Source organism: Toxotes jaculatrix, chromosome 12 (assembly GCF_017976425.1).
Source record: "Toxotes jaculatrix isolate fToxJac2 chromosome 12, fToxJac2.pri, whole genome shotgun sequence".
In the NCBI taxonomy this organism is placed as follows: Eukaryota; Metazoa; Chordata; class Actinopteri; family Toxotidae; genus Toxotes; species Toxotes jaculatrix.
In genome coordinates this window covers 17,056,417-17,068,177 of record NC_054405.1, presented here as the reverse complement: position 1 = coordinate 17,068,177, position 11,761 = coordinate 17,056,417, and the positions used below count along the sequence as shown (strand labels likewise).

At 40.1% G+C, this 11,761-nt stretch overlaps 1 protein-coding gene across 1 annotated transcript; it reads left to right on the top strand.

Moving 5' to 3' along the window:
- Window positions 1–605: 605 nt before the first annotated feature.
- On the top strand, window positions 606–1,372 carry LOC121190806 (insulin-like). The gene is made up of 2 exons (XM_041051810.1): window positions 606–786; window positions 1,206–1,372. Exons 1-2 carry the CDS (start codon window positions 606–608, stop codon window positions 1,370–1,372), a joined length of 348 nt encoding a protein of 115 aa, XP_040907744.1.
- Window positions 1,373–11,761: the final 10,389 nt, after the last annotated feature.

Sequence of the window (11,761 nt, the reverse complement as noted above, 5' to 3'; positions counted from 1 at the left end):
GTGATCCGATCATGTCGGCTCATTAGCTCAGTTTGTTTTACTAAGTGCTGTAATGTTTTTTGCAGCAAACAAGTCAGCCAGCACTAAACTGTCACATAATGTCTGCTGACTGGCAACTTTTACACTAATTCATCTGTCTACACATATGAACACGCATGCAACACACAGCGGTGGGCGTGTCCGGGTGGTGGTGGGAGTATTAATGGAGAGGAGTCAGTTCAGTGTCACACCAACCAGCTCTCTACAGACCTAATACTGCTCCTCCGCACTTCATCCATATCTTCTTCTTCCAACTCTAGGTGAGCTATTATCCCCACTTCCACCTACTACTCTATTTATGCCTCCATCTATTTCTTCTATACCTTCCCCACGACTTTCTTCTCTTCTTTCTCAACAGGCTGCACTCTTCCTACACAAATCCTATCAACTTCTTTTTTTGACACCCATCAATCTTCCTTTACTCGTCTGAGTGTCATTCTCCAATTCTACCAATTTTGCTCATTCATTCCCAATTCCTCATTTATTAGTTTTGGTTTACATGTAGACAGCTGTCCTGTTTCTGCTTCCTCATACAAACATGTATGTATGGGCAGCTCTTCTCCATTATGGCAGTACTGTGGCTCCATACTGCTTCTCTGCTGGTCTTAATGGTCATGTCGTGCCCGGGTTCCCAAGCCATGTCCTCACAGCATCTGTGTGGCTCTCACCTGGTCAGCGCCCTGCATCTGGTCTGCGGGGACAGAGGTTTTCGCTTCATGGTCAGGACAGACGACAACCCTATGCAGCGTGAGACTCCAAACTGCAAAACACTTAACAGTACAAAACAGTATCACTGAGATGCACCATATCTTATATCAATATGGCCACAATGATGTGGGGACATTTAGGCCAGATAATAACAAAAGAGGTCTTCCTTCCAAAGAGCTTTTCACATTACACCAGTGTTTCTCCCTGGGTTGTGGGCGCAAGATGTTTTCTTCTTCCTAAGGGGGGCGTAACAGAAAATAATTGAGAAGCACTGGATTACACTATGGCTTAAACTCTACCTATATATATTAAACTTGAACTAAGCAACAATTAAGATTAGCATTTTTTGGGAGGGGTTCATCCCATGATCCTGCCCTCAGTAAAATTCCTCCAAGTTTTGTGTGTGCTAATTTCAAACCAGCATGATGACTTTTGATCTTAACTGTCTGTCCCATCAGATTTCTCCCCTCCAAGTGCAGGCAGAGCAGCACCAGTGGGTGGTGAGGATGAACTCCCAGAGTTTGCCTCTAAGGATCAGATGGAGATGATGGTGAAGAGAGGCATTGTGGAGCAATGCTGTCAGAGGCCCTGCAACATCTTTGACCTGGAGAGCTACTGCAACTGAACAGCGAGCTCACACACCAGTGCTTAGCCCCGTCTTTGTTTGCCCTCCCTTAGCATAGCTTAGCTTCTTGGCTAACAAAGTGTGCAATCCTCAGTCGTCAGGGGATTAGCAGTGCTGTCGCCTCTCTGTAAAGCCAACTGTCAAATGAAGTGCTCATAAATTAATGAAATTATTTTTTCCTACAAAATAAAGTTCTGTAGTCGAGAGAGACTGATTCTTTCAAAGGTTTTTGTTGCTTGTTTGTCTTTTCTTCAGCGATTATCTTTGTTGTCAACCTCAAATTCAGTCAGTTTAAGTATAAAATAATTGTGCTGCAGGTCAAAGGGCAATAGTTTCTTGTGGTCTGTGGTATTCTCTCTCTGTCACTGCTATCTCTCAGGTTCAATCACATTTGTGAGCGCAACGTTTCAGCTTCACTGACCAGTCTGAAATGAGTACTCTAACGCCAAGCAGGAATTGTGCATATTAGAGGAGTTTTTTTGTTTTTGTTGTTTAACTATTTGTCAGACAGTTGACAATGAAGAGGCAGACAAGAAACCAGTGTAACTATAAAGTTATCGATTATTGGTGCTAATAAAGAGAAAGAGTGTATTGTCTTACTTCTCACACTTTACTACTCACCATTAATAACTGTAGCTTATAGTTGGAGAAAGACAGACTTTACTCCATTTGACTTTTGTTTTTAAGAAATAAGTGAAAATTAGGTATATTATTTGTGTAAATCACTTGATGCCACTGGCCTTGACCTTGAGTATGTCACCAGTGTTTGGGTTTCAGCAGCACAGATTCCTCTCCCTGACTGATTTTTAATGGATATGGCTGTTTGAATGGATATTCTGGTTTGAAGTGATGATCGGTCAGTAATTCAGCAGGTTCATGCAGGTACTTTCTTTTCTTTGATTTGAGTGTAGTTTGATGGTAACAGTTGTGAGTAGTAAACTATCTCCTGTGGGTGGTGAAACTGGCCAAGAAATACATCAAGATCAAGGCTTACACTGTATCATATGGTTGTGAGTAGTTTTTCTCAAAATGAGCTATTGAACAAATGCATGATTTTGTGTGTGTACGTGTGTGTGTTTCCTGTCATATTTAGCAGAGATCAGCACTTCCCCCTGCTGGCTGTACTGCAGATCTGTTGGATTTAAAATATGTCCTTTGAAGCCTCACAAACATTACTGAAGCAAACAGAAATATTTTACTCACAGAAAACATATAAGAAGTAAAGTTTAAAATTAACACTCTTTATATAGTTGTTTTTTGAAGCTTTGAATCTTAAGTTACAGTCAACAATGTGCTGTAAATAACTATAAACAGCTGTTAAATTATCGCATGATGCTCCACTTTTCCTACCGACGTACATCCAGCTGACAATGCATAGTGTTCTGTATTAGATAGATAGGAAGCCTGCCTTCATAATTAGGGCAATTACACAGTTCCATATGACTATGACAAAGTTTAGTGCCACGGTAATGATCATAAAGCAAGTGCATTAGGGATTTCAATGGCATACTGTCCTACACTGAAGGTGTATGGAGAGAGAGAGAGAGAGAGTCTCTTTGTATTCCACCTGAGACATTGTGCCTCCATATTGCAATTTCCTGTTTGAGTCTTATCTACAGAAACCTGGAACTGCACTCCAGCAAAGCCTCACGCAGCCCTCTCTGCTCACCTGCTGCTTTTCCATCTCTGTTTCTATTTCTCTCTCTCTTTCTCACTTTCACCATCACTCCCCGCCTGTGCAATGTCATGATTAGTATGCTAAGAACCAGTAAAGCTTTACCTGGACATCAGTCACTCAGACAATCAGTCAGCTGTCTCACTGTCAGTCAGTTGGCTGATCAGTCTCCCAGCTCACACTCTTGTTGAATTACTCATTCAATTGCTCAGCTGATTGCTCAGCCACTTACTTACTCAGTCAGTCATCTTTTTTCTCTATTTTTTCTTTCTTTCTTTCTTTTTTTGTTTATGCTCTCACATAGGTGTGCATCCCAAGAAACAGACATACAAGAGGCATTCAGAAATAGACAGTATTAGAGGGAGCAGGGCCTAGTTTCTCATGGTTTACTCTCTAAGCCCCCATTGCAGAAGTGGCTTCGGTTCATTTTAACCCTCACGCTGAACAGCCAAAAGTGCTTGTTTGAGCAACTGCTGAGTACTCTCTAGGACAGAAACAACCTCAAGTGATGGTAATATTCCAACAGAGAGACAAGGTGGAAGGCATTTACTTCTTCTGACAGTAACACTGGAGACTTGAGCTTTGAACATCTGTAAAGAAAAATAATTCCTGATGTGACACTGTTAGCCAGATGTTAAAAGATAAGTTTATACTTTTCTGCGTTTGTGACTACTGTGTTTAGTGTAAAAGTGAAGATAACACTGTTCACTAGTGGTAGTGTCTTATGAGAAATGCAGAGTGGCAAGTAGAGCAGAGAACTGATCCCCTGTTTCTCCCATGATTACATTCTGTTCAGGCCCTGTTGCAGGGAGGAGGAGGAAGATCAAGCTTCGGCCACAGAATATGAATTTTATATCTGCAATGCAGCCGAGGGGTAGCTTCATGTAAGAGCCAACCTGACCTGGCACTGGGTAATAAAGATCTGTCTTTGTGTGACAGATTTTTTTTTCTTTTTGATTAGAGGTACATAGTTTAATATTCAATGACAGTGTTGCCATAAATTTTATATACTGTTGATCCACTTGTTTGTTAATTTGTAATTTTGTGGTCTAAAGTTATTATGCTTGCATATCTAACATGACCATTCTCATTCTTAAATCATAAAAAAATAAAAATTTTGGTGGATCCCAACCAACCCACTATTAATATTATTATTATTGTCAAAGAACAATGACAAGCAAAAACAGACAATTAAGTGGAACATGCCAAAAAAAAAAAAAAAAAAAAAAAAAGACCCACCAAAATAGAAACCCTAAATGATTGAAATAAAGCCTGACACACACACACACTTGTAGTCCTCTACAGTACATGGTCAAGTTCTAGCTTGTTATAATGAAATATTCATGCAGCGGTGCACGTTTCAGTCACAATGGGCTACAATGAATGAAAGGTCATTAAAGTCCACCCAACAGCTGTGTGATGAATGAGTGGATAAATGCTGACAGGTGCTTTCTGTTGCCTAATCATCAGAAAGGTTCCACAAAGTCATATAATGGAGGCACTTTTTCAGGGTTAATTTATTTAAGTGGTAGATTCACAAATTAACTAAACCATATTGAAAATGGGAGCGAATGGAAGACATCCCACTATATGCGCTGTTTCAAATTCAACTTTAGCTAAGATTGATATCTTTCAAAAAGTCCTTTACTGTAGGAAATGTAATGTGCCCACAATGTGCTTCTTCACTGTTGTTACCCGAACCATCTGGACGGCTCCAAACCGTAGTTGGGAGCGCTCTGGCCGCTTTTGTCTACTTTTTTTCTACTTTGTGGCTCGTAGCTTAGCTGGTAACATGCTAATAAGTCTGGGTACCTCTGGAGAAGGAGGAGGACTGGAGAGGAGTTTATTTACGTTCTTTCCACCTGAACAGGAATGGCGGCCATTACAACTTAGCTTATCTAAACACTGTTGCTGCTTCCTAGCTTCACCTGCGGAGTTCAACATGTCGTCCCTCGCACACATTCTCTTGCTTCTCTGTTTCTTGCGGGACGTTTTCTACCCCACAATACACCGTACCTGAACGTCACATATACACACAGGTTCGTCTAAGGCCCTTTCCCAGCCATCTCAGGCTGTGTCTGTAACACTGTGTAACCCCACCATACAGTAGTAGGCTACACAAGTAAATGGTGCAACCACTTCTAATTAAAGAAAAAAAAAGTTCATTAGTAGAATTAGTAGAAGGATAAATTTAACTGAACTTAAAACACCAAGTATACGTTAATGGTAGGTGTCAACTTATGGGGAAAAAACAGTAACAGCACCATAGAGTGACCTACTTATCAAACTGGTTAAAACTACCCTAAGGCCACAACATAGGCCTTGCCAAGCCTGATATTCTTTGTTACTTTTTCTATCTCAACCTAGCTCAAGAATTTAGTGGTCCCTCCATATAAAGACACTTCACTATAGCCCCAAGGCATATAAACATCCCATTACATTATAGCTGCTCTCTCTAGATTGCAGAGAAGTGTTGTCTGGCTGTTTAATCTATTTTTTCATCTCTGATGTATGCGAGTTTTTGTGTGTGTGTGTGTGTGTGTGTGTATGGCTAAAAGGGTCAGGTCATCCAAATTACAAAACCATATTTTCTCACTTACCCATAGTGGCATCTAACCACTAGGTGTGAGTAGCATTAAAAAAATACATCTAAAAACATGTCTCTACTTACCCTGGAAAATCCAGTTATTTCTGGAACTACTTTACTAAAGAAAAGGAAACGTCTGCACATTAACTTGAGCAGTGATTCCCAACTAGGGATATGCATCATGTGACGAGGTGTCACAAGTTGTCAAAGGCAAATAAAGGTGATCCTGAGTAGTTCAGAGACCCTGTTCCTGGAAAGAGATGATAATTTCTTTTAAGTGCAATGTTTCAAAGTGGTCAGAAACCGATGAAAAACCCTGTAGCACTATTGAATTATGGGGCAAAACTCCACAGGATGAAATGATATCCTCAGCGGATCTTCTTCTGACCTGTGCATTCTCTGTGGAACACATGGAGCAGAAACACTCACTGACCTCTGAGGAAAAGGGTTATTTTGGCACACTGTCTGCCTTTCCCCTATGACAAACCTATATGGAGCTGTACTGACGCACAGATCTGTACTGAATTGGATGTATTGATTGGGATAATCATCCAGAATGACAACAGAAGATTGTGATCGGATCCCAAAGGCATGAATGCAACTTTGGTCTATGAAACAAAGCCTCTAACCTATAATTTCTTATTGATCAACTCCACTGTCCTGTCCCTTTGGATTAGAAACACAAAATTGAAAAAAAGTGGAGCTAAGCTCACCTTTCCAAATCTCACCTGGACAATACAGCATCAAAGAGATCAAAGAATAGGAAATGGCACAATGTCAATATGACATTTTGTTGCTTAAGCCAACGTGGCATTGAAAAAAAAAAAAGAAACACTCAGAGATTAGTGTGTGGGGAAAATCTAGTGAATCCAGATAGCTCAAGGTCATACAATACTAACAAACACACATGCGCAAAAATAAATCCACACACACAGGCACACTGTGATACAAAGTAGTACTCACTCACAAATACCATATGCACACATGAACCTTCCCACTAATAAAGTCAAACTTGCACATTTGTAGCTGCCATTGCTGTTAAACTTCAACAAATTTGCCCTTCCTGATGCAAAACATCACATTTCATTATTACGCAAATCAAATCAAGTTGGTTTCAACTGTGCAAATTCAATTTCAGCACTGATACGCCCTGAGAAAATGCAAACTGGGGCATCTGCACAATACGGGGTATAATCATCAGGGGGGTAAAAATTCATTACGTTGCGTTTGTATATAATTATCTTATTCATACATACATACATGTTAAACATGAGCAGCAAAACATGTACCTCTTGATAACGATCTATTAACAGTAGATCTCTTGCGTCTTGATAACGCACAAGGAATGGGGAAATAAAAGGCAGTGTGAGTGAGGTGGAGGGGTGGTTCAACATGCACCTACACACTCAGACCGTCCACCTCAGAGAATATCTGTAATCTGCATAACAATGTAATTATAATCTGCCTGATTCTCTCCACCATAGTTCCCCTCTTGAGAAACAATCACAGCGGCACCAAATCTGCCTCTGATTGTTTTGGCAAAGCACTGGCTATTTAATCAGGTGAAGTGAGTGACGACCACTTTGAAGAACAACCCCCCTTAAAGCATTAATCACAAGATAATTGAATTGAAAATTAGGGAGCCGTTGTCTTTGTATTCCATTAGCTTGGAGTGGATTTCTCATCACTCTCTGGCAGTGAGCGCTCCTTTCTTTTTTACATACTTTGTGCGCTCTCTCACTCCGCCTGAGGCTTTTGGAAGAAGACAGAAAAGGTGGAGAGAGAAGAGACAGATAAGGAAAAAGGGAGTACAAGAGAGGAAAGGAGAGAGTAAGATGGAAGGGAGTAAAGAGGAGAAGTTTGGTAAATGTGATTCACTTAATTTTGTATGAAGGGGCCTGGTGTCCTCAAAGGGTAAATTGATCCAGTCATTGTGATGAATAGGCTCAATTAATCCACTCAGTGTGGGGCAGGGGTGAATACATGTGTTAGGATACACCCCCTTGTTGGCTAATTTCCCAGACATCATCTTACATCTCTTCAAGTGAAGAAATCACTTATTGTCACTTTCTCCTTTATAAGATCCATTATTGGGGGTGACATAGGATGTCAGAGGAAACACCCACAGACTGGATCTTTCGACACGTATTGGCAAACAAAAAAATGAAATGTATGTCTCTATAAAACTACTTTTTTGACAGCTGTTACATGATGTGCTTTGTTGCTGATGTCATCTCCAAGTTTCTTTAGTGGGGTTTTTCAGTTTTTATCGAAATGGATATGTTTACATCTCACTGGCTCTTATATTTTTATCCATAATACTTTTAGGACTTCTCGATTATGTTAGCCAAAAAGTTAACCATTAAAGTTTATTATTAACTTTGTAAATAGTGCTCTGACAAATTCATGTGCTGTGGCAAAATGCAGAGAGACAGGAAATAGTGTGGATATTGAGACAGTGTTAACTATTGTGGCCGACAGATCTCTTCTCAGGACTTTATGTGTAAAGGTTGCTTTTGAATGACATCTCACTGAATCTCCTGTTACCTCTATTGCACCTGTTATGGTGGGACAAATTACACCTCTATCATTCTTGTGAAGTCCGTCCACCTTCGACCTGCACAATAAGGTCTAATCAGACAGAGAAAGTGAAAACACCTGTGTGTGTTTGTGTGTGTGCGAGCTCAAACCACAGAGTGAAAAGCAGCTCTGTGGTTGCACTATGCTTGTGTAGAGCTTTTAATCTCCTTGACACATTGCAGTTCTCAGCAGAGTTCCAAAAGTATTTTCATGCTTATGTTCCTCTTATTGAAAGCGTTAGTTTGATTTACCATGAGTAAAAGACTGTACATGTTTCCACTTCATTTATACAGTAATGTCCAAATAATATACCTTGTAAATTTCAAAATGTTAATGGAAAGATTTCAAAGCACCCCTGCAGCATTTCTACTTCTCCCCAGCTGACTACATCTGTTCATTAACTTCTATTAAATTCATCATTTTGTCAAAATAACTAGCTAAACATGCTAACTACGGCAAAGCTGCAGGCTATAAGTGGGGATAGTGGGATATTGAAGCATATTTAGCTACTTCTGAAAGTTCACAACTGTGTAGTGGTGGAAGTTACCATTAGGACTGTGCATGTGTGCATGCTTTCACAATGACTGAGGTGTATGACAAAGAACAATGTCTACAAAGAGGTTCATAAATCTGGCACAAATTGCATAGTCCTGCTTTTGTGCATTCACAGGCTTTTTAACATGAATCTATAAAATTTTATGCATCTGGTCCCAGGAGTCCAGCCAAGGCTTTCAATACTGTGAGCACTTAGTAAATTGCACAAGAGTAATTTAACCTGGACTAATATGATATTCTGCACATCTCGCCATTCTAAGAAACCCCCTTATATCTCTTCTCTCCAGTTTCTCATTTCACTCAAGCTTCACTGTATTACTTTTTCATCACTTTAAATTGGATATACCAGAATAATAGTGGCCTTGTCTATTATTAATACACTGAATCTATCATAGCAGAAAGAATCAGGGTTTGGAAAGCACATGAAAGATCTTGAGGGCTTGTAGAACTTTTCTCTGCACAAACACCCTCTGCTTACCTGTTTGAATGTGTGTCTGATAAGGAATGAATGGGGAGCATTATACAAAATCACTGCCTGCAGATTCCTTTTCAATGACTGCTAATAAGAATCATCTACCTCACAAGTGACAGAGTTCACAGTTCACACTGTCATAAGTCATCTATTCTATTTTGCTTTTCCATTTTTTGAGGGATTAAATCCTGACGACATATTATTGAATAGTGGGGAAAAGCAAATCCATCATTTTGGCTTAACTCTGCTCTCAGAAAATACTGTTAAAAAGAAAAAAAAAATGGTGCCAACACCACGTTTTACACCGGCAACTCTAAACTGTATCTGATTTATGGGTAAAATATGTTCTCTATGTAAAACCTTACTCTTTAAATTAAGTACAGTAATAAGCACACCTTTTTAAGTACATTTAGTGGAGAAAAATGTACATTCAAAAATCCATTCTTGACATTGAAAACAGTCGTCGAGAAGATAATCTTTCAAGCTAACAAGAGCCTGGGAAGAGGTAAAGGAGAGGGACTCAAGCTGGGGAGTAGCCAAGAACCACCAAAAATATTTGCAGGCATCCTAACGTCAGCAAGGATCTAGGACCTTTTGGTGGACCTCGAACAGTAGCGGTCCCCAACCAAACTGCAGCCACCACCCCATGACCAGATTTTGTCCTTGTGTCTGAGACCGCAAGCTGTGCTGCTGGGGCTGGTTGTCCCATGGGAAAATATCTTGGATGAGGCCTTTAAAAGGAAGCCTTCCAAGTAAGCGGGACTGGTTGGCAACTCTCAGCTGGCTGGATGGAGAGCAAGGTGTCTCCAAGTGCAGGCTATTCACAGCCTGTTCTTGAGCAAGAGTCTTCAGCAATGTGGGCACTGGGGGAGAGAGGAAGAGGCAGACCATCCGCATTACCATCAGTGCAGAAGAGAGGGGCTTCAAGATATCCGAGGTTCCATGTGAGGGTCTGATCAGGCCCTGAGCTGGGCCTAACCAGTTCAGTCACCTGGAGAAGGGTGTATAATGTTGAAAGACCCAAAACACCCAATGATTCCAGGAGCATGGTGCGTCCAGAGGCATCAGTACATGTGTGTACACACCCAAGGACATCTTCTGAATTAACACAAACTTTGACAATGAAGTCTTCAAAGATGAATTATTTATGAGACTAGCAGTGTAGCTACCAGTTTTTTTTTTTTTCAGAGAAGTTTTGAGGAAACAGAATATAAAATGTGCTTAAACACCCCATAGTGCAACATACTAGCACAGCTCGCCTATATAAATATGTATCTCAAGTAAACATCTTGGTCTTAAGAATGCCTCAATGTTAAATCTGACCTTTATACAAGTTTGTGGCAGCTCTCACAGCTTGACCTTTCCTTTCCTTAAGCCGATCGTGCCTCCCACATTAGAGAGAAGGGTCTCGTTACCCACTAAGCCCCACCTGTCTGACACACTGAGTGTATGTGTATGTATGGTTGCTGAAACTGTAGTTTCACTAAATTTGATCAGACAAAAACATGAACATATGCCCAAAGAATCATGGACAGTCTTCACATGAACAATAAACACCCAGATGAACACATTAACATGGGTAAGCAAAGTTTCCATTTCTAATTGCCAATTTTAGAAAAAGTAATATTTTCAGGAAATTAAATTAATGTTTGAGAATTATTAGGTGATTTCATGTCAAGTCAAATTGTGTGGATAACAATAATGCTCAACAAACTAATTTGAACTGCCTTTAAATTAGATTTGCACTTTGCACGTCTTCATTAGCTTTACACTTTAGTCACTTTCTGGTACTTCCCCAGCCAGACATCAGATTGGATGCCTTGTTAACATTTATTGTGGAATGGGAAAACAATATAACACTGGCTTCATATTTCTTTTACAAATGGCCAGAGGTTGTACCAATTTTCAAGGGGAAAAAGTCAGAGCTGCATTTGCAAGATGTGTTTACCTATTAGGCAATCAACAAACCAAGCTTTCAGACCTGTGGGATCATGGGTAATGTGCAGAGAGGCTGCCACACAGAGCAGACATCCAAACCACTCCAGCTAAAGATTTACCATAAGGTACCATCAATGTGGGACTATTGTGGGAAAATTTCTTTGCAAAACCCATTTGAGGTGAAGTAATTTATCGTAAAATAGCTGACAAGTGGGGCTGTGTGAAAGTATTTCAATAATAGTTGTTCTGTCAGTAATAGGTAGGAATCAGATTATACAGAGTTAAGAAGTTAAGAGCACAAGATGAAGAAAACCAATCTTCATACCCATAATTATGTACAAAAAGGAAAAAAACGGCACATATGTCAGTGAAGACCAGGTTACAGATCATCATTAAATCCTCTTTGCATGTGTCTAGGAGCTTGGATTTAACAAAGTTGTTTACACACAATTTGGTACAGCCATATGGGAGTAGACATTAGTGAAAGATAGGTCTACTAACCCCAGCATCCCTCCCTCAGCACCTCACAGATGTCACTAACCAAGCTGGGTAATTGTTGAAGTGTGCTGGTATATCCTACCT

Excerpts from the sequence above, each read along its gene's own strand:
- LOC121190806 (XM_041051810.1), top strand. The coding sequence starts at position 606 with ATGGCAGTACTGTGGCTCCATACTGCTTCTCTGCTGGTCTTAATGGTC. Across the intron at positions 787-1,205 it reads AGACGACAACCCTATGCAGC|ATTTCTCCCCTCCAAGTGCA; the intron begins GTGAGACTCCAA and ends CTGTCCCATCAG.